Here is a 24,033-nt window from a genome sequence, read left to right on the forward strand (position 1 = left end):
AACTGCAATAACCAAGTATACTTGATCAATAATTCAGTCTGACACTAGCCCTGAATGAATGACAAGACATACTTATAAAATGAATAACAATGATAATTGCACATGTATGGAAATTATTTAACCTTTAATGTACTACAGGACACTTCCTGGCCCAGAGTAGGCTTTTGATATTGTATTTGTTGAATAAATGGCAAGAGATAAATGGTGTAACTAACTCATATGTGAACATGTTTTTTAAATAAAAAAGTCAGTTCTTAGTTGTGAAACATATATTCTTTACATCTAATTTATTCCTCAGTCTGTCAGTGTATACACACACTCACACGCACACCGATATATATATACACTCATATATATATAAATCCATATGTATATGGATTTATTTATACTGAGTGCAATTTATACTGAGTTCAATATATGTGCAATATATATATATTGCACTCAGTGTGTGTATGTATATATACATGTATATATATATATGCAATATATATATATCACACTCAGTATAAACGTGAAATCCTTTTATCTTTTAACTTATTACCATTTGGATATCAAAGTAATTACTTTTCTTGCTGTTATTGTTGCCAATTAGATAAGAGAGTATGATTAGGAAAATAGAGTTGATCCATTACAGCACTATAGACCAGTGCTATTAGCCAACTTGGTGCCGTTCTCATAAAAATTATACAATTTAAACTGGAAGATACCAGTACCTGCTTCTATTAGAAACAAGAACCTTTTCTACTTCATAATATGCTCAATTACCTCTAGATTGATCTATGAATAAATTGCAATCCAAACAGACTTCTTTACCATAAAGCCTTGCTGGCTTAAGGTATCATTGTTGATTTATTATGTTGTCACTTTTCTATCGGCAATATAATGCTTGTTATATCTGGATAGAGACAGTTTTAGTGTGAGACACTGTTATCTTTAAATGAGTAGGATTTAGCCTTTCTGATGAGAACAAATTCATCAATGATGAATCCCTGGAGAAACTGTTGAAACAAAAATCACACCATTTCTGAGCTTTGTCCAGTTCATCAGTTACCAAGCAGCTTTTGATTGTCCTAAAGAACTTTTCCCTTTGTTTAAGAAATATAGCATGACGCTCAACACCTCTCACTTTGAGTTACCACAGGCTACAACTTTTTCTGTGAGAAAATAATGAATGAAGAGGAAAAGCTCCTGCTGCTGGCTCTGTCGGGCCCTGCTGCTTCTCCTCCTGCAATAGGAAATCAATTAACTATATGTTCAGGCAGAGGTTTGAGCTAAATGCTTTATTAATCATCACTGATGGCAACGTACACAGTGGCCAAATAGTCATTCATGCCCACTCTTTCTTAGTTTTGGTTTGTTTTTTGTTGTTGTTGTTTTGGCAAGATCAGAATGCAAATGTATGCCTAAATGTAGTATATGTCAAGGTGATCCTCTGGTGCAAGAGAGAATTGATCTTTTACATTTTCAGAAAACTTAATTTTTAAAAGGTTCAGTATTCAAATATCTTAGGGGCATTTTCATACATCGCATAATTTTTTTTTTAAAAGCACTGAACTTTCTTGCTAATTCTGCATTATGCTAACGCAGAAAACAAAATGTCTATAGCAGCCTTGAAGTTTTGGAAGCTGATACTTGACGTCAGCCTTGGGGATCTCCATCTGGCAGTGAGAAAACACACACAAAGGACCCCCTCTGATTTGGAGATGCCCGGTGGAAGGCTGAGGGGGCAGTCACTAATATTTTGTGCGGGTGTGCTTTCAGTTTAAAGAAAAAATTTGGCAACAGTTTTCCTTCTTTTCCATTGGTTCTTCTAACCAACACACAAAGAATTCTACAGGAATCTTTAGGCTAAATAGAGAACCTCTCCTTAGGAGTAGTTATAAAAAATTAGCATATTAGAATCATGGTGCTGGTCGCCATGGGAAGCCTGCATAATTTAAATATGACAAATGTGGTCAACCACTGCAAAAAATTGCAGAAAACAGGGGGCTGGCCCCGTGGCCGAGTGGTTAAGTTCGCGCGCTCCACTGCAGGTGGCCCAGTGTTTCGTTGGTTCGAATCCTGGGCGCGGACATGGCACTGCTCATCAAACCACGCTGAGGCAGCGTCCCACATGCCACAACTAGAAGGACTCACAACTAAGAATATGCAACTATGTACCTGGGGGCTTTGGGGAGAAAAAAAAAAGGAAAAAAATAAAATCTTTAAAAAAAAAAAAATTGCAGAAAACATCAGGCTGTTGTAAACATCTAAACATGTAAACCTGTAGAGTAAACAGCTACTCAGGCTGTATCCTACTCACTTATTATCATTATTATTATTATTATTATTCCCAGAGTTGGAAAAATTTGAAACCATCACAGTTTAAATTTAACTGCTTTATTTCTCTCCCTTTGGATAAAGAGTATTCTAAATGGGGGGAAAAATCTCCTCTGGTCTATGTTTTAAAAAAGTTAGATGAAAAAGTTCCAAGAATGATTCCTTTTGAATAACCTTAGGAGAACCTTAGGTGGAGTTAGACAGTGTTGAATAAGGTAAGCCCCAACCAGGGAATCAGGGTCATGGTTCCGATTCTCATAGAGCTTGCCACCGTAAGAGATCTTCTAGAACCAGGTCATGTGATTCAACCTTGACGATTCTTGACAATCTTCAAGAATGTAAGATTAGGATTTAGATGCCCTTGATGTGTAAGAGAAGTGTGGAGAGAGTGATATTCTGACAAGATTCTTATCGTGTGGACACCCGTTCACCACCTTATGAGGTGTTATCAGGACCCCAGGGACATTTCTTTGGCCTGAAGCATAATCCCTAGCACCTCATCTGCCCCAGGAAAAAGTCATTTCATAAGAGGACACTTCAAACAAGCATTATCTTTTCTACATTAAAGGGGCCCACATGGGTGATAAGTACTGAGGATTTGTTTTATACTCTTATTTATTTTATGGTTTTTCACAAGACAGCAACACTTACTTTATGGTAAAATAGATACAGTATATTCTCTCCCTCCATTATACCATTCCATATAACTGAAATCATTAAATATTATAATTTAGGAAAGCGTTAAGGTGTAGAGATGAAGTATATAGTTCTAGTTTAATTGTATATAAATTAATTTGGCATTCATAACATTGTTTCCATTTGCTTGACTTGTTGACGTAATTACAGTAAATTGATAATGGAAGTAGTAATCTTAGATATTCCACATAAACATACTCTGCTAATATAAATTTTCACTTGCAATTTGGCTGAATTGGAAGATGGTTTATGTTTAGTTTCTCGACCCTACTGACATCTCTAAAGAACCAGAGAACTCGTTTTCCTGGGGCATTCTGCAGCCTGGCAAGTGGAGGCCAGTGTTCTGAAACAAGTGTGATTTTTCACCCAAGTGCTTGCGAGGTCAGAGATCAGGGTGACCCCGGACTGCTGTAGTTTTCCAAGCCTCCATCAGCTAGATAAATGGGCTTTATCCTGCCTGGAGTGCGGGGGGATGTTTTTGCAGTCTTAGAAAAGAGACCAAGCAATTCCAGGTTAGAGGAGGATACAGAACAGTTGGAATTCAGTGTGTCTGTCCCCAGCAGCATGTGTCAGTAAAAGTGAAGATCAAAGCTTCCCGAAGAGGAGAAGGGCAAAGTGAAGAGGAAATAATTGTGGTATAATGAATAGTATGAGGGCATATTCATGTTAACTTGAAACCACTTACCATTTTTCCATGACACCCAGGTATCTTTCTAAATGAACTTTATAAAGTACAATTGAATAACCTTGAAATTTAAAGCTCCATGATGTGATTTTTAATACTGATGGAGTTTGCTTAAGCACTGAGATATTTCCTCTGCTTTTCATTTCTATTTTTGCCTTTTCCATGCAAAATAAAATTTATTTTCTGTACAGAGAAATCAATATTTTTACCATTTTGTTTTTCAGCTATTCCAGTAAATTGCAATCAACATTAGTTACAATCTTTAAAGAGATGTAGTAGGAATTTGAACACAATAAAATAGAGATACAGATTAGAACTTTGGCAAAGTACCTTTGCTATTGACAAAAGCATTTATCAGGGACTATGGCTGTGTCTATATTGTGCTAAAAACTTGATGAAGAGGAAAAAAATCATCAATAGGATTCACTTTCTGTCTATATGAACCAAACAAATGGTCTAACTAATAGTTATTGTTTTAAGTGAATGGATTTGGTTTACCATAGTGAACTTTATTCCATATAGAAATGTATTTTAATTAACATTTGTATATCTAATACATACATATTTGGTAAAGGTATTTTTGTGTTCTTTTTAATAATTAGTGCAATCTGATACCAGGAAGACTAGTGATCCAAGAATGAATGAAGACCTGCTTACAGTATACAGGAAACAATCTCAAAACACACATTTGTTTGCTAATAATATTTAGATGTTTATATCCTCACATGTTTCTCTTCTCTGAGCTAACATGCTTTCTTATTTGTGTATTTTCCTTTTAGAAACTGCCAAGTTTTGGACCTTATCTTGAGAAGCGCAAGAAAATCATAGCAGAGAACAAGATTAGAGAGAAAGGACAGAATGCAGCTTTTCCACCACTCGAGAGAAACCCTTTTATCCCCAAAAAGCCTATTCCTGCCATCAAGGTAAAAATTAAGCCATATATATAAATATGTATATTTTATTGTTCAAATATACAATATAGTTGGTGTTTATTCTCTGTTTAAATGTATCACTGATATTGTTTTAAAAATATACCAAAAGTTTTAAAAATTCTTTCTATGGTGATAGGATAGTCTCTTTTATTTGTATATTTTATGCTTTTTAGGACACTGTCAAGTATATGTTTCATGGAAATTTTTGTATGTATTAAATGGGCCAGGAAATATTAAGGTGAATTCTTTGTATTTTCATAGTCATTTTAAAATTATTTTAATCCACAATTAAATCCAAGAGATATATTAGCCATACAGTGCAACTAAATGATCAATATCAACATGATACCTTACATTTTAGACAAACTTTCTCTGGTTCAGCCTCTAGAAGGCCTGTAAAATTTGGGTCACAGGAGATTATTTTCTGGATAATAGCAAAAATTATCATTAAGATGGAATTGTGTGTGTTATATTTCTTTTTTTTTTTCCTTGAACTTTTTATTTTGAGAGAGATGTCGATTCTCATACAGTTGTAAGAAATAATACAGAGAGGTCTTATGTACCCTTTACCCGGTCTCCTCAGTGGTAGCATGTTGCAAAACCATGATACAATGTCACAACCAGGATAATGACACAGACCTAATCTACTGATCTTACTCAGATTTCTCCAGTTTTGCTTCTCCTCATTTGTATGTGTGTGCACGCCTGCATGTGTGTTTGTTTAGTTCTGTGCAATTTCACCACATGTGTAGGTTCCGCCACCACAGTGAAGATGCAGAGTTCCACCACCACAGGGATCCCTCAGGTTGCCCTTTTCTAGCCACAACTGCTTGCCTCCTGCCCACCTCCCCCAAGATGGAATTGTATTAAAGCAATCATCATGAAAAGAAAAGGGAGTGTTACAGGTTCACGTTCTCTCTGAAATCCCCATCACTAGTGTCAGTTGCAGTTACTGAAACTTATTCTTCTCTATTTAGTGACAATGTACTCCCACATCTCCATGTTCTGTTTGAAGCATCAGCTGAACAGCTTGCTCTTAGGAGCTCTCAGGTGGACCTCCCTGAAATTCATCTTTAGTAGTCAAGTAGGAACTGGAACCTTTAAAAATCCTCTCTACCTGTAAGACAAAAAAAAAAAAAAATCTCCCCTATGCTAAAAACAGTGGAGTTTAGACTTGATGTTGCAAAATTTACGTGATTCAGAGTTCTGAAAGGAAATATAGAAGTGCCTGAGCATGAATTCTACCAGCACTTCAATGCCATAATTCCAAATAAAGGGAACACTTGGGACTTTTAACAGCGTAATGGCCCCAAATCGTCTCTTGTGCTATGTCCTTTAAATTGTTTGTGTTCTAGTAAAAGGATGAACTGGACACTGATGGTAAAGAGGAAGCCAGATCCTTCAGGTCTTTATAAGCCCCACCCCCCATGTTTGGCTATGATTATTATATGATTTGGGGTTAAGTAGGAATTGTCCCAGCTCTCTCTTCTGAATTAATTTGAATTAAATGTAAGATCTCTCTCTTTTCCTTGTGTATAAAAATTTCAAAAGAAAGATATTTATACTTGAAATAAAAGAAGTGCAAGGTGATTATAAAAGCGTTTTGACCTTTTCTAGTCTTCTGTTCCCTCAGGGAGTGTTTTGATAACCTAGAAGCAAAACAAAAACAACAAATGAAAAACCTACTGTAGTTGAATTAAAGCTGATGGATCACTAATACAAATAAAATATCAAACTCAGCAGAATTAAATAAACCAAAGAAATGTGGAGTCAGGAAAGTAAGTAAACATTTTTGAAGAGGAGAGATGAGGAGTCTTATTAAAAATAGTCCAGGTTTGGGGCCAGCCCGGTGGCATAGTAGTTAAGTTCTCGCACTCCGCTTTGGCGGCCGGGGGTTCACAAGTTCAGATCCTGGATGTGGACCTAGCACCCCTTGTCAAGCCACGCTGTGGCAGCAGTCCACATAAAGTAGAGGAAGATTGGCGCAGATGTTAGGTCAGCAATAATCTTCCTCAAGCAAAAATAGGAAGATTGGCAACAGATGTTAGCTCAGGGCCAATCTTCATCACAAAAAAAAAAAAATAGTACAGGTTTACATTCCCCTCCTGAGTTGTCTCATTTTAGAAGTTATCCAAATTGAAGTATCCCTGGTGTCACATTGCCTCAAAACATTGTAGATACCGTTTTCCAAGCACCTAAGACCATAACGGTGCCAACATATTAAGGGGCTGCTATGGTAGATTTTTCTCAGCGTCCAGTGGATTTTCCACTACCTTGGCCCTCTCCCCAGGTGTCCATAGTCATTCTACCTATTGTCATTTCTAGGAAGATAGTGTGCCCTGTCAGAAAGCATAATGGTAGCTGATAACGGTGGGGTTGGGGTGTTCTTTCTGGGGGGGGTACATTTTCACTAGTTATAAGTTCAACTCTCTCTTTGGAAAGTAAAGAATTACATTTGTGATAAAGATGACTGCTCGCTTCATCTTGCTTTCTATAAGGCTTTCTACAGAGTGGGGGACAGCATATGTTTTAGAGGAAGAAGGAAGATATAGAGATCTTTTCCTGTCCCCAGAGATATCCATGGGTCCATCTTGACTTCAGATGACTCTTGATCTCTAGAGACATGATGTTATCGAAAGTGAACTCTGTGTGTGTGTGTGTGTGTGTGTGTGTGTGTGTGTATGATATTGTATTTTTAATTAGAGCAGTTGTCCTTTAATAAATCCATTTTCACTCACATTCCAGTATGACTTTCCAGAGCAGGATAGAAAGTTTATCTCCTGGAAGTGCTCCTGGAAGTATGTAGCAACCAATAGCTCTAATGTGTTATACTGTTCTAAGTGCTATACATGTTTTATCACATTTAATCTTTACAATACCTGGGATAGGTACTATCTTTATGTTCATTTTACAGATGAGAAAATCGAGGAACAAAGAGAGATTAAATAATTTGATCAAGTCATGTAGTAAACGGTGGTAGAGCGGAGGATGGAGGTGAAATTGAGTATTGCTGGCTCAGAAGTTTCAAAAGATAGACTTATAATAGGGACTAGGAAGGTCTGCATCCATTCTAGAAAATATATGGAATATGCCTAGAAACAGCTCATGCAAGGTGAAGATGTCAACATGGAATAATGAAACATTTACTAAGGGAATTACAACACATGGGTTTTGTCACAGTTGTACTACTCGTCACTTGATTTGGGGCAAATATCTCATAAGAGACTTATAAAATGAGACTACTGGACAAAGAAGTCTCTTTTCCTTGCACCTTTCCTTCTTTCTGTCCTCAGTCAGCTAATCGGTGTGGTGGAGGTAACAAAGGTGTCTGCCTCACTGGGTTATAAATTAAGTAGTGTGTGAAGTGCTTTTAGCCTGCACCAAATATGTCTAAATAATGGTACGTACTATTAGTTATTATTTTTAGGAATGGATAGGTTGAAGGAGATGACAGGTTAAGGTGACTCTCCATTTCTGTTTTGTCCAACAAAATGAACTGAAGAACAAAAGTAAGGACACTTAAAGCTCTGGACGCCAACTAAGTTGGAAGTTTTGAAGAAGCCCATATATTTTCCAGGAAATCTTTATTGCATACCTACCATGAGATAAGCAATGTGCTAGGAATTGGGCATCTATAGTACAATAAATAAAACAGACAAACCTCTGTCCTCATGAAGCATACAGATTAGAGAAAGACTCCCACAATAATATAAAATTGTATTTGTGATACAAACTAGGGAAAATACAGGATGTATGAAGTCTCTTCATAGGAAGACCTCATTTAGATTGAAGGGTCTAGGAAGGCCTCTCTGAGCAAGTGACATTTAAGAGTCCTTTAGACCAGGTAGAGATTAGAAGGATAAGGGGAAAAAAGAATGTTCCCCCATAATGTGGTCCTAGATCTGGTGAGTGGTCATGGTTGTGGAAACAGGCAGAAATTGATGAAGTCTTGTCAATTCTCCTCTAAAACTTAGTGATTCTCACTATATATTGAGAGATAAGGGATAGTGAGGAGTTGAAAATAAGGACCCTAAGATTAGACTTTTGCTAGTCCCACTCATTGAGATAAAGAAAAATAAAAGATAATGAATCAGGATTCTGTTTTTAGTGTTTTTAAGTTTGATGAGGTTTTTTTGATGTGGGATGGAAAATTTAGATTTGAGCATATTGAAATAAATGAACTTAAGTGAATATGGACCTGTGCTGGAAGATACACACAAAAAAAGAACTGACATGTTGACTGCCTACTGTGTGCCAGGCACAAGATAGGAACTTCGCATATATTTTCTTATTTCTTACTTAACCTAATACCCTAAGAAGGAGAAGGAAGTTCTAGGGAAGCAAATGAGAAGAAGTGAGCCAAGAAATAGGAGAAAAATGTGAGGGAAACCAAAAAGGGAGGAAGTCTTAAGAATGAGGAAGTTGTCCACAGGTCAGAAAACGCTGCTCATCTTAGCTGCAATACCTCGTATTGTTTCATTTTATCTTTCACATGGAACCACTGTGATTCCAACCTACAAGTGGTGACAGTTGTCGTATTCACGCATATGTCCATTTGGTCATTCATTCAACAATTATTAATGTACACCCTCCCATGTTCCAGCACTGATAAAGTCATTAGCAATTCAATAGTGAACAAAATAAAAGCCCAGGTCACATGGCGCTTACGTTTTAGTATGGAGAAACAAACAAACAAATAAACAAGTGAATACTTAGGAAGTCAGATGGGCACAGTGGTGTGGAGAAAATACAGCAGCATTAGGAGAATAGGAACTGCTAGAGAGGTTGGTCAGGCGATGCCTACCTGAATAAATGGCATTTGAGTAAACACTTTTAAGAGTGAGTGAACCATGTGGATAGATATCTGCGGGGGAGTACCCTCCCTTCAGAAGTGTGAAGACCTGAAATAGGAAAGTCCTTGTCAGGAAACCACTGAGGTTTTTAAAGGGAAGAATGACATGATCTGCCTTAATTTTGCAAAGGATGCTTCTGACTGCAGTGTTGATACAAGATCCTAGATGGCCACGGCAGGGCAGAGAGACCACTTAGAAGGCTGTTGATACACACCAGGCGAGAGATGGGCAGAAGGCAGAAGAAATACTAGTAATGGCAGAAGGCCTCAACTCCATTGTTTTAAATGAAATGATGTGTGTGAAAGTATTACACACAGCCTAGTTCTATTCAAATGTAAGGAGCCGTGGTTACTGTCATTTTCATTTCAGTCCCCTGCCCCTTTGCCCATTATTTCAGACTCCAGCTGGATGATGTCACTGTGCGGTTGTTCAGTCCCCATTGAAATTAACAGCCACATTCCCTTTAAGAGTCGTTTTCTCTCTGCTTGTGAATCAGACGCTGCTTCTCGTGCTGTTATTGTTCTGTTCTACCACACGTACCCAGGCATGCTATGTACTTCCCTCTGCTGCTTCATCATGACTTTTGTGTTTTCCCTACAGTATTTCTTCTCTTCTTGACATCCCATTTTTCCTTTTCCCTTTCTCCTGGAGGGTCTGGGTTATCTGTTTTCGTGCTTAATATTTTCTCTGTCCACCCATCTGTTTATTTCAGCTCATTTCTTCCCTCCTCTCTGCTGGCCTCTTTATAGATTCCTCTGTTCAATAGTTTAAACTCCATGACACTGCTTTGTTTATCCTCTCAGCCAGCACAGTACATTATTCCCCATCTGCTATTGAAAGAGCCCTGGTGCCCCACAAAGTTAACTAAGCCCCTCTTGTCTGAGCAAGTTTTTCAGTGATGCATTCAAGTTTCTAATCTGCCCTCCTCTTCCCTGGTTATGAGTGTGACAATATTATTTCTAAGCAAGCCATGCTCAATAGATCTCATCTTTTGTTCTTTTTTTCCTTTCAAGTGCTTCAGAAAGATTTAATAGTCTGTTGCTTCAGAGGTAGGCAGTTTAAATATCAGTCAATCAGAGAGTATTTATTGAGTTTGTGCTATGTGACCAGTAGTGTGCTAAGGATTGGTCTTTGTCCAAAGACATATATAAGGCCCGGTCCAAGGCTCGGGGATTCTCCCAGTCTTGCAGAGGTGGAGCACTTCCATATATTTATTACATCCTCACTACAATCCAGGAACTGTGCTAGAAACTAGGAATCCAACAGGAATTTTAAAAAGAAAGAAATCTATCCTTATGGAGCTCATGGGCTAACAAGGGAGAAAGACATGTTAAAAATTATTTCCAGTTCAATCAAATATGTACAAAATACTCTGGGAACACAGAGGAGTGAAAGGGATTAGTTCTGCCTCGGGTAATTGTGGAAAGCTTCACAGAGATGGTGATATTTAACATGGAGTTTAATAAATTAGTGTTAATTAAGCAGAGAATTAATAATAAAAGCTAATATTTATTGAGTACTTAGGAGGTTTCAGGCACAGTTCTGCATGCTTGTGAATTAACTCATTTAATCCTCACAATAATCCTATCAGGTACCTGTATTTTCCCTACTTTACTGATTATGTAAGTGACAAACAGAGAGGTTAAATAACTTGCCCAAGGCCACACAGCTTGGAAGGTATCAAAGTCAAGATTTGATTCCAAAGTCTGGCTCTAGAACTTGGGCCCTTAAGCACTATCGTCTGCTGTCTCTCACAAAAGAAAAAAAAAGGGAAGGTGGCATTTCAAGCAAATTGGTATGTTTGCAAAGCATAGTGTTCACACATACTTGGAATGACATGGGACCTTAAATCCAACACACAACCCCTGGATCAACCAGGTCGTAGTGTCAAAGTGGAAAACTCATTCTTTTGTTCAATCGGAATTCATAGAAAGAACAGGACTGAGAGGCAATAATGAGGAAAATAATCCAGTTTTCTCGATCAGTCATAAGACATGATATAAAAGGGCAAGAGGATGTACTGATTAAACTGCTAAGAATTTCAGCCAGTGCATCAAGAGTGGTTATTCCCAGTGTTACACTGTGACTAGGGGGTCCTTGAGAACCAGAAGTCTTTGCTGGCCAGCTTGTTATCTGCTTCTTGCCTTCTTGGAAACTAACAAATGGCCTGAGAGGCTCTCGATCCTACACCAGGGAATGGTCTGGTGCCCTGGGGACAGCCTGGCATCCAGTTGATTTCCTCTTTATCAACCCCGCATCTTGATTTCCATTTCATAATGACACAGCATTTACCATACATATATTGCCATATTATGGAGCTGCCGATTATGTGGAGGAAATAGACAGAAAAGGACTCTGGGGAAGAAGAAGGTAATTAAAAGCAGTGCCGGAATGCTGAAGGGGAAGAATGAGCTAAAATAAGAAAAAGAGAGCTGGCTTCCTGCAATAGGTGTAAAGGTCTCCTTCTAAAAGAAGAACCAGGTAGGACCTTCTGAAGAAGCTCTTCACACTTTCTACAGGTTCACCTGTGCTAGAGAAAAGAAACCGAATAGGAGGCTGATTTGTCTCCTCGCCGAGGAGAACCGAAGTGACAGTGTGCACATTTGGCCCAGCTAAATGAGAAACGTGCTTTATTCCCAGGCAGCATATACCAGAGACTTGAGAGTCTGCCAAGACTTATAAAGTCCCCGGAATGCTTCCCACTTCTGTTGATATATATGAGAATGAATTCTCATTCTCTTTATGAAGCCAGGAATGTATCTCTAACGTCTTTGAATTTCTGGGGAGGAAAATGTATGGTTTAGGGGCACTAGTGATGTTTTCATCTCTTCTTCCTGCTGCTTCTAGTAAGAGATGGACTGCATCTCATAAGACTGGCAAGACAGTGTTGGCAGGAGACCAGTCAGTCTGATCGAGTGGTTTATTATTTCAATTGAATTGTGAGAGGAAGGAGAGAAGTACTCAGAGAAAACTGTAAGACCATATTAGATACTATGGAGCATATGATGGCACAGAAAGAAAAATAGTGAAGGACTTTCCCAGCAATTTTCAGAAGATATCAGAGAAATGGGCCGGGGGCAACATTAACATTCTCAGTTGTCTCAATACCAACGAATAGCAGATGAAAAAGGATCAAACTGAACTTTAAAAAACATGAACAAATTTGGTAAAAATCATGTCTTACATTTTATGGGGATGTTTTGAGGTGTGATTCCTGACTGGACTAGGACAATGGAAGGATAGATGTTGTTTGGAATAAAGAGGTCTAACGAAGGGCTGGGGGGGAGCAGTATATGTCAAAAGGACAGACACGTGCTTGGAAATCCACAAAGCTGAAGGTGAAGCGTGGAGGAAGCAGCTACAGGAGAGTGAAATGAAAGAAAAGCGGGAGTGTGATCCTGGGACTACATCAGAGACCTCATAACCAGATGGCTAACATGGACAGGCAAGATCGAGGGGGGAGGGAAGCCTTTACAGACGTCAGATGAAAATCCCACTCCACTAAAGGCAAAACAGCTGAGAAATCATTGAATTGCCTTGTTGGAAATTTAATCTCACGAAAGAGAGAGACGCAAGGAGGGGACTTGATGCCTTGGCTTATTTCTGGCTCCTTATAAAATTCTGTTTGGGGGAAATGGCAGCTAAAGGAATCTCGAAGCAAAGTAACCATCCCACATCATCTTAGAGTTCATTTGGCCGTGGAGAGGAAGTCTGAGCTTAGATATTCGAGTATCCCACCTTCAATAAATCTAAGTTTAGGAAGTTCGGAGAAAACAATAGAGAACAATCCTATAGTCAGCCACTCTAACTTGAAGAGGCATCAAGAAGAATGAGAAGCTGTCAAATAGAAATTTGATGACATAATCACTAAGTTTCCTAATGAAAAGGGTTAAGTTTTTAGATAACGCAGTATTCAATGGCCATATGAGAAAACACAGATCACATGACCAATGATGATCATAAAAGAGTGGCATCCAGATTGAAGGATGGGTCAAAAGTGGCAAAGCCTCAAATTTTCTGAACTTGGAACAAATATTAGAAAATATGGAAATATTCTTTGTCTATTAAAAGTAAAAAAAGAAAGAAAGAAAGAAAATACCCCCCACTACTTAGAGCAGATAGTATGCTTGTAACTTACAACTAGAAAAAAGAACTGTTGGACCCCTGTTATCTTTCTAGCACCCCCATAGAGAATGTTCTTAGAACTGAAAAGGATAAGGAAAACGTATTTCAGAGTTGAAGCCTAAGATGGGTAAGGATATAGTAAAAACACATTTCTCTGCATTAAATGAATTTAAATCCAAAGCGTCTACCAAGAATTGCTGCTTTAAAGCCTGAGTCCATCCCACATCCAGAGACTGCGGTACTCAGGGCCACAGATCTGTACTGAACCAACCTTGGTCACACCCAACCTCACCCATCTGTCTCTCTCGCTAATAAGCTCCTTCCCACCCCATCCTCTCTCACCCATGTCAGTTCTCAGATTCTCACTTGCTTCTATCTTATCTCTTGGTTTCCTTGCTTCTCTCACCTTCTTCACCAATCTACTGCTTTATTTCCTGGCTCAATGCTTTGTCTCTGCCCTCCCAACTCGGTATCTTCCTGCCGAGTCCTCAGTTATCAGAGTTCTACTGAATTTAGACTTAAGACTTCCTTTTTCTAACTGTACAGCCCCCTCCCTGCCTCCTAGTTCAGAGGGCCTTATACAGGATATCAAAAATAAATTTCGTGCTATATTTTTTAAAGCACTTTCATATGATATTGCTGTATCACACTGCTGAAAAATAAATGTTGCCCCAGGTACTTTAGAAAAGGAAAAGGTAAATGTGGTAGGAGGAGAGAGAAAAAGACAGAAGTAGGCCAGAAAGCTTGAGATCTTAACCTCAGTGAAATTTTACAGAGATCATTAAACTTTTGACTTGAGAGCATTAGTAAAGGAAGATACTATTAACAGTTAGCATAAATTCAGGGAGAAGAAACCAAATTATCTCATTTCCTATTCTGATAGGTTTATTAAGCAAGTAGTGAACTTGATGTAAAAGATAAGAACATGTGACATTGGTAGTGGTACAGATAAGAAAATGGTTAAGTGATTAAACAGCAACACCCAAATAATTTAAATATTGGATCCCTTTCAAATAGGAATTATGACGATTCCCCACAGCATACTGTCCTTGGTCCTGGCCTTTGAATGGCACTTATAAATTTATAGATATTGTAGGAAGGATGCTAATCAGATGTGTAAAAGTCTTAAGGCTTAGAAGAACAGTTAGCGTGCCGGATAACAATCACAACGTGAAAATACTTCAATCAACTATAAAAAATAAGCCAAAACTAATAAAATCTTACTAAGCATAATAAACTAAGTATGCTACAGCAGGGATGGGACTGGAGCTCTCTAGTTCCTCCCTCTTTGGTCCTAAACCTTATACCAAACAGAACTATTGACTGACCCCGCTTTTAAAAATACTTTTGATTATCTCGAACAGATAATTAATTGACAAAGATGTAATTCTGGAATTATGTGGTCCTTCACAACATTCATCTTGGGAACACTTATATTTAAATCAAATGTATCGTCTACACTTTAAAGAATTTAACATCACTTTCTCCACACACACATTCACACATAAATATTTCCACTAATCGTGGATAGCTATAGCAGATCGCTCCACGTTTGTATATCCACACTCCGCTTGAATAATGAATTTTGGTTCCCTAATCTCCACAGATGTGTGTCCAAGAGGGACTAGACTAGCCAGATGTGCTTTACTGATTATGTGTGTCTTTCAGCAAACTCCAAATTCCAGGGCGTGCACTCAAGGGTATTCATAAGCTGGCGGTACTACCTGGAAGCTTTGAGTTTTAAACAAAGATCTACATTTACAGCCACATAGGATGATAATTCATTTTCCTTGATACTTTTTCCCAAAATAATTCAAAATAATTGTCATTCTTTTATCCTCTTCCAAATTAAATATATATGTAATTTTATATATTATAGTATTTTCTTACATATTTCTTATATTTTTTATTACAATTTTCTTAAGAACTATGATGAATGAGGGGTAACCTTTCAATACCATGTGCTAGTAACTTTTAGAGGCTCCAAGGACCTTGTTTTATTTAGTTTAACATTAAACAATGATGTTTTAATAAATAACAATAGCAAATCTCCAATACAGAGCAAAAGACATAGTTAATGTATACAGAATGTGAACTTGCTTTTCACAATAAAATTTCTCAGAAAAATATATTGTTTCTTTGTATAAGCCTTATAAGCTTGATGACTGTCTAGGGAGTTTCCTGTTTAATTATCTTTTGAATATTTACTGGTGATTTCAGTCAACCTATGATCTAGTTCAATGAAACAGCTGTTTTGACTGATTTATTTGCTAGATTGAAAAACTTATTTTCTGTCACATATAAGTAGCCTTTTGTAGCCAGAGAGTGACCTCAGGCATTTACTGTCTTAAAATATTATTAGAAAATATTAAACATAGCCAGATACTTTGACTATGATTATTTTGTATTTAAAGAAGTACTCAAACCTTTTCGTGAGTCTCATATTAATAAAAATGTTCAGTAATCAAGAAGTAGCTATTCACCCATACAACTATGTGCCTAATATTATGCTGTATATTTAGTGCATAAACAAAAAAATATTTATTTTAACAAATATTTGAGTACCCATTATGTTTCAGTCATCTGCAGGAGCAAGATATGCCACTTGAGACACAAAGACGAATAAAGTCTTCTAAGAGACTGCAGATAGGAAGCTAAATATAGAAAATATCCATAACATGAAGTTGCATTTGCTATACAGAAGAATAGCAGATGAGTCAGCATAGCAGAGTGCTTATGAAGTCAGGCAGCACTGGTCTGAATCTCTCTGCTTCACTAGTTACTTAATTTTATGCCTTAAATCTCAGTTACTTCATCATCTATAAAATGTGTGAGGTTTACATGAGAAAATGCTTAAAAATTTTGGCACTGGCCTGATACATTGTAAGAACTCAAAAGTTACTGTTATCATTAGTTCCACATAACAGATAAAAGACTACAGGCCATTAGGAGGAAAAAAAGAGAGAGAGAGGGAGGATGGGGAGGGGAGAAGCAGAGGAGGAGAAGAGGGAAGAGATGAAGAAAGAAGAGAAAGAGAGATCACATCTTCAACATGGTTAGGAAAGAAGGAGGAAGGATTGAGGAAATCTTCATGAGGTTGTGGCATGTGAGATGTCTTTGAAGGATGGATAGGATTTTTCAAAGCATAAATTGGAAGGAAGGGTATTCTGGACAAAGGACTCAACAGAAAACTAGGTGCCAGAGGAGCTGATTGACAAGTGTGTTAAGTGTGGAGCATGTGTCCAGTGTAGCTGAAGCACATGGTGTTTGGAAGTGAGAAATAAGACCAAAAAAGACATGTTGGTAGAAAGCCTTAAATGCTAGACTTAAATTGAGGCTGTATTTAATTCAACAGACTTTTGAGTAAAATAGTGAGAAATTTAGTCTGTACTGTACAGCCTAGATTAAGATGACAACATTGCACAGGTTAGAGGGAGAAAGAGGAACACGAGGATGAGACTTAGCAAGGAAGCTCTTGCAACTGCCTTAGAAGTAATGGGAAATTAATTAGTAATCGTTAAAGACGGTGATAAACATGGAAAGGGGATTCAAAAGATATTGCAGATCCAGAACTCAGAAGACTTGGCAACAGATGACATATTGGAATAGGGAGAAGTGGGAGTGAAATATAACTGAAATTTCAAGCTTCAGTGATTGGAAAAATCCTAACACTTCACAAAACTAAGGAAATCAGAAGAAAGATCCAGTTTTGTGGTGTTGATGATTAGTTTAGTGAGTGGTGAATTTGAGGAGCCAATTTCTAGTGACAGTGCTCGTCATGCAGCTGATAAATGTAGATCTTGAGTTTGTTATAGCAATTCGGAATGGCACTGTTGATTTGGACATCAAGTGCCCACCAACAAACAGACTGCTGTAAAGTTGAAATTATAACTTCAGCACACTGAAAAGAAAATAGTGAAGACAGTATTGTACGTTTTCTGTCATCTTCCTTCTTGAAAGTTGCTCAAATGAACTGTATGTAAGCATGTAAACTTTGTTTCACTTTGAAAGCTCATGAGCATATTGTCACTTAGAGCTGGAATAGGGGGAAATAAAAGCAAAGAAGAGTAACCAAGGTCATAAAAAGAAGAGCAGAAAATAAAATACCAAAGAGAATATAGGAAGATGGCTTTTAGTAAGAGTCAGATCTCCTTGAACATGGACCTTGAATTGAAGCAAAAGATTCTCTTGTTAAAAGTTGAAAACAAAAGCAGAAAATCTTGACAGCATACTAATTTGACAAACATTGTTACACGCCTCTGTTTTGTTTTATGGAACAAAGTGTTTCTTATTGTTGATGAAACATCCTCTGTGCTTCACATATTAAGCACACTTCCAATTCATATGAAGAACAAAGCAATATGTAACTGCATGAAAAATCTTCAGTGATGAATGAAGAAAATCTTAGCTCTTTAAAAGTAAAAGAGCATCTTATTTAGCTATTAGATGAACCTAATTAATTAACATAAATTAGAATTTTTAAATAATAAAATATACTCTTCAAGATATGACAGGTGGGTTATGTTATCAAAGCACCTTTCTAAATGAAAATCTAGAATCCAAATGCAGGGATATAAATGCATATCATTCACATTTTTATTCCCCTCATCGCTAGCAATCTAAAATTTTCTAGTATCAGTGCATTACCCCTTTGTCACTTTTCATTACTTTTGGATACTTCAAAGTCCAAATTTGAGAAAAAGTAAGCCACAACCGCTGAAAAGGGTGTCATTTCTTCTGTCCACAGAAATGCTATTTCAGATTATCTAGTAGAAAACCTATTGAATGCAGTTAATTAGGTCTTGCGTTTCTAAGATAGATAGATAGATTATAGATAGATTGGCCATATTTCAGAAGACAGAAATATTTAAGCTCCAATTATGAAAAGTGTATCTATCAGAACAGCAATATCCAAAGCTCCTAAGTTACATAATGCAGCATTATATAAAAACAGAGGTTTGGACTGGCGTTAATTATTGCATGGTGATGTTTTAAAGGGAACACTGTATGTCATTCAGTGCCTATCTTGCAGGATGTAATTGGAAAAGCATTGCGGTACCTTGGAGCATACGGTGAACTGAGCAACACAGAGCACGTTGTGGCTGTGATCGATGAAGAAATGTGTATCAACTGTGGTAAATGCTACATGACCTGTAATGACTCTGGCTACCAGGTAAGAATTCTGCTATAATTAGGATGCTGTGAGGCATGTTTCTTCTGACTTTTGTAGGAAAAAGAATCTTCTATTGCTAAGTATGCGATTCAGAGCAGACATACCAAATATTGTTCCTCAGCAGTGGCATATCTCTCTGTCTTCTCACCTTCTTAGCATAGTAATTTTTTTAAAGGGAAGCCATAACTTATATTAACAATGCCACTATTCACTGCACAGTATTATTTTAATATTATTTCATCACCCATAAAAGTGGAGGAAAAAAATCCAACCAAAAAGAGAAATTCACACATGTACGCACATTAGGAAGCATTATGCTTTAATACAGAAGGAAGGGAGAGAACTACCATTTACTGCCATTACCCTGAAAGGACTTGATTCCTTCTACAAAAGGGAATTCTCTTCCATTCAATATTGATTGGGCTTTTACGACAGAAAGAAAATGCACTTTCCCATCAACTGGTTGTGCAGGTTGGGACCAGGAATCCCTTTGTAGCTGGAAAAGCCAACAAGTTATATTCCTACTCCAAGAAGTGAGTCATAGGTTCTTCTCAGTTTCTCACTCTTCAGCTGAGAGTCTGCCATGGGACAATAAAGAAAAAGTGGAGATTCAACGGTCTTCAGGCTAAAAACTACGGAATAATATTATTTTCTTAAACTTTTCAATCTATAAAGAAGTATAATAAAGTAAAATAAGATCCCTTTAAGATGATTAATGGAACTTTCAAGATAGATAAAATGGCCCATTTTAAAAAATTGCAGTTCATTTACCTTATTCAGCCTGGAGCAAGGTTCTATGTTGCTCATGGTAGAATTTTGCATTTTCTCTGACCACCTAATAGAGATATGACAGACATATTTTAATTTTTTAAAAATCTCTTTCTCCTTAATTTGACATTAGTTCTATACCAATTTTTTCCCAAAGTATGACTTTTTTTTCTAGCTGAAAGGTGTCTCTAACAGTTATTTTGAAAATGGGAATCACATCACATCCACTTTCATTACATCTTCCCTCTAATTGACCAATCACAGAGAAGTCAAAAAGTCCTGTCACTAAAATCACGGCATCGGGGTTCTAATATCTTAAATCTTGGAAGTTATGTCTCCCGCCTTGGAATTCTAGCCTTGGTACAACTCCATTAAAAATAATTTTATTAATGAGGAAAAAAAAATCACAATTAAACATTTTAAAAGATTTTTAAAGTCCTCCTTTGAGTCCTATCACAAAAAGATAAAAAATAGAAAATCAAAATCTTCAGCTGAATGTAAAGTTTTATATGTTTGCAAATTTTCAAAGTATCAGATTTCTAAGACATAAGTATTATTTTATTTTCATCAGTTGCTTCTTAGGTTTCTATTTATAAAAGGTACATAAGGAAAAGAAAGAGTTTCTACTCATTCGAACAGCCATCCGAGATGCTGTTTTACAAAACATGGCAACAATTTGTGTGGACAAATTTTCTTATGGTTTGTCACAGCTGCAGTTTTGTTCACAGATAATATGATTGTTTCCTTAAAGATCAGACTTTTTTTTTTTTATAGTAAGCACTCTGACATGATTTACTCTAATATTTTCATGTGCGTAAAAGAGGAAAGAATTATACTTACAAGTAGCTTCACTGGGGAGAGGAAAACTTTTAACGAAAAACAATTTATTTTGAATTGGTTTATAACAAATTGTATATGACACAGGAAAAAGATCAGAATCAAGTAATTATTTGAAAATGTAAGATTTGCAGACTGGACCTCAAGGAGTTTGAGGGGAGGGGACCTTAATGTCCCTCATAATTTTCCTCAGCCCCTACGTTGTTGCTCCAAAGTAGTACACAGTCTGAGTAAAAATGTTGGGGCCGGCCTGGTGGCACAGCAGTTAAGTTCCCATGTTCCACTTCAGCCGCCTGGGGTTCGCTGGTTCTGATCCCTAGGGCGGACATGGCACCACTTGGCAAGCCATGCTGTGGTAGGCGTCCCACATATAAAGTAGAGAAAGATGGGCACAGATGTTAGCTCAGGGCCAGTCTTCCTCAGCAAAAAAAGAGGAAGATTAGCAGCAGATGTTAACTCAGAGCTAATCCTCCTCAAAAAAAAAAGAGGAAAAAAAATATATTGTATTTGTTGTGCAAGTGAGAGTGCCAGACAAGCCCCCTAAGTGTCCTCTGCCGCAATATGGCTGCCCTGAAGCCCCTGTGGAAGGAAATTTTGCCCTTTGTTTCCACATTTGAAATGTTTCTCTTTAACAGGCAAATACTCATCATGACTTTAAATAAAAAGCTCAATTGTAAATTTCACACTAGGTATTTTTATTGCTTATTATAGATTGCTTCATGTTAAAAAAAAAAAAAAACAAGAAAGGAACGGGGGAGGGAGGAATAAATTATTGAATTTCTCAAAATCCTGAGCAGTTTGCGAGCTGGAGGCCTTGCCGTGGTTCCCACAGCCGAGCCATGTCCGCCTGGGACTGGAAGCTGTCCTCTTTCAGTGCTCTCTCCCCTTCGTGGTAGGACAATGCCTAGAATCGGCTTGAAAATCCTCAAACCTCGCAGCCGGCCCTGAAGCTAATTTTTTTCCACTGCTTTCTTCTAAAAACTACACACATCTTTTGAAATCCAAACAAGTGCATTCATTGCCCCATCTGACGGTGACACTTTTCCACTGTCGAGAACCAGGAGGGTGAGGAGGAGAAGTGAGAGAGCACCCTGCCCTCCTCGGATAGCAGACACCACATCCTGGTGGGACTGGAGGGACCTGAGCTCTGCTCAGAACAAAGGAAATGAGAGAGCTACTGTGTTATGAAATATTTTCCCCACACAGTGGAAGAAAAATACCTCTAAGGAATTTTAAACATTGTGTTTCTAATTTAAAAGGATTTCTTTTCTGTCGTTTTTTTGCTCCTCTCTGGCAGCTCAACTGTTGCTATAGCTGCACCACAGTGCTGGGCGAGTTGTCTCCAACTGCCGTCCGATCGCAGTGGAGAAAAGCGTTGATGCTAAAATGGGGGCGTTCTTGACCTTTGGGAGCAGTGACAGCCGTCCTCTTTATTTCTGTTTGCAGGCTATAGAGTTTGATCCCGAAACCCACCTGCCCACCGTGACTGACTCCTGTACAGGCTGTACCCTGTGTTTCAGCGTCTGCCCTATTATCGACTGCATCAAAATGGTTTCCAGGACAACACCTTATGAACCAAAGAGAGGCTTGCCCTTAGCTGTGAATCCAGTGTGTTGAGGTGATTTGTGAAACAGTTGCTGTGAACTTTGAGGTCACCTTCATAATGCTGATCTTTTTAATTGTGATCATTATGTTCAGCTCTTTCTAAATTAAAACAAATATATAATTTCTAAATAAATTTCTAAACTTAAAAAAAATCCACCACCAGCGACCATTCAATTAATGGTCATAAAACAGAATAATTCTTTTCTGAGGCTAGTTGTTAAATAACCGTGTAGCAGATAATTGGATGTTCACCGTCAGTTATCCATTGTGAGAAATATTAACTTTTTCTGTGGCAATTAATGCGACAATTTCCAAATTGCCCTATGCCGTGCTCTGTCTTTGATTTCTAATTGTAAGTGAAATTAAGTATTTTAGGACAAAGTACAATTTAACAGGCAAGAAAATGTTTCCAAGGAAACATTTTATAATTAAAAATTACATTTAATTTTAACACTGTTTCTGAGCAAATGTAATTAGCTCCATAAAGCACAAATGAAGAAAGTCAAATAATTATTTACTATGGCAGGGAAGAAAAAGCCAAAGTTTTGAGGGTTTGCAAAACTTTTTTAAGGCCCTTTTGATGAATAGCTTCTTTTCGGTGCTAGACACTGAAAGTGAGAGAATTTAGGAACCATTCTTATCCCTCCGTGCTATTCACCACTCCTGCTGAGACGGGTCTCCAAACTCCACCAATGAACCAACGTGACATTCTTCTTTAAATATTTAAACTATGTTCCTAACCAAAGAAGATGTTAGGATGGAGGTCTGGTTAAAGCCACTCTCTTGCTGTGCGCAGAGCCGCTCTATCTGCTTTTAATGGTAACCTTCATGATTATAGCAATTAATAGTTTGAACAAAACCCAAATTATACAGTAGTGGGTCATGTGCTTCATTATTCAAGAATGAAAAAATATAGTATTGGTAATCTATATTAAATATGCAACACCAGTTTGACTATTCTTTCTTTTAGTGTTTATGTTTAATTTCAAAAGTAATGGAATAATGGGGCCAGTCTAGTGGCGTAGTGGTTAAGTTTGCATGCTCTGCTTCGGCGGCCCAGGGTTCACAGGTTCGGATCCTGGGCACAGACCAGGCCACGCTGTGGCAGTGTCCCACATAAAATGGAGGAAGACTGGCACAGATGTTAGCTCAGCAACAATCTTCCTCAAGGAAAAAGAGGAATATTGGCAACAGATGTTAGCTCAGGGCCAATCTTCCTCACCAAAAAAAAAAGTAATGGGATAAAGAAGAAATATATATTTTCTATTACTGCCAAACAATATTTTTGTATGTCTCTATTTTCATAATCAGCAAATACATCATATAAATTCATTTATCTCTTTTTTGTGGCATATTTTAATATGAATCCATAAGTAGTAAATCTTTAAGTAACAATCGGAAGCATATTTCTATGACAAATGCAAGATCTAGAAAAATAAAATGTTTGGTTATGTACTTTTAGAAATGTGCACTTACCAAAAAATCTGTATTATTGAATAATATCAAATAAAATTTCGTAAAGCATTTTGAGCAACATGGTCTTTTGCTGCCTCTTTTGCAAGTACGCTCTCAAGTTAACTATTTACATTTTGAAGTAGAGCAATTTTTGGTTAATTCTACAGTGAATTCCATCCAAATGTATATATAATGCTGGTTCATAGTAATGACAATGTAGTAACTTAGACGTTTCACGTCCTGCTCCTCTTACCCAGGCTTCCCTTCTGAATTCTATTCTATTCTGCCAAAATACATCTTTCCCTGGGCACAGGCCAGGTTTCTTGCAACGGCCCGTGCACAGAGATAAATGAGAAATGGCAACCTACCATTGAGGATGCCATCCTCACTATAGGAAACATCCATGTCACTTCATATTACTCCTTAGAGAGTTGTGAGATATTAAGGACTTATATAAACTGATTTCCTTTTTGCTCTTGTCACGGTGGGGCCATTTTACCGTTTTGGACTTGGTCATAGCTTAGCAAAGAGTTCACATTGTCCTGAAAAGAAATTTGCCAGGACCATATAGATGCCATCATAACG

General features: G+C 37.5%; 1 protein-coding gene across 1 annotated transcript in view; it reads left to right on the forward strand.

The window, feature by feature from the left end:
• Window positions 1–23,527, forward strand: part of DPYD (dihydropyrimidine dehydrogenase) — a 773,365-nt gene extending 749,838 nt beyond the window's left edge. The window contains exons 21-23 of the mRNA XM_070592141.1: window positions 4,480–4,623; window positions 18,643–18,783; window positions 21,835–23,527. Coding sequence (XP_070448242.1) covers window positions 4,480–4,623; window positions 18,643–18,783; window positions 21,835–22,005 — 456 coding nt within the window. The 3' untranslated portion in view covers window positions 22,006–23,527. The remainder of the gene's footprint in view (window positions 1–4,479; window positions 4,624–18,642; window positions 18,784–21,834) is intronic.
• Window positions 23,528–24,033: the final 506 nt, after the last annotated feature.

This window comes from Equus przewalskii, chromosome 24, assembly GCF_037783145.1.
Source record: "Equus przewalskii isolate Varuska chromosome 24, EquPr2, whole genome shotgun sequence".
Taxonomy (NCBI): Eukaryota; Metazoa; Chordata; class Mammalia; order Perissodactyla; family Equidae; genus Equus; species Equus przewalskii.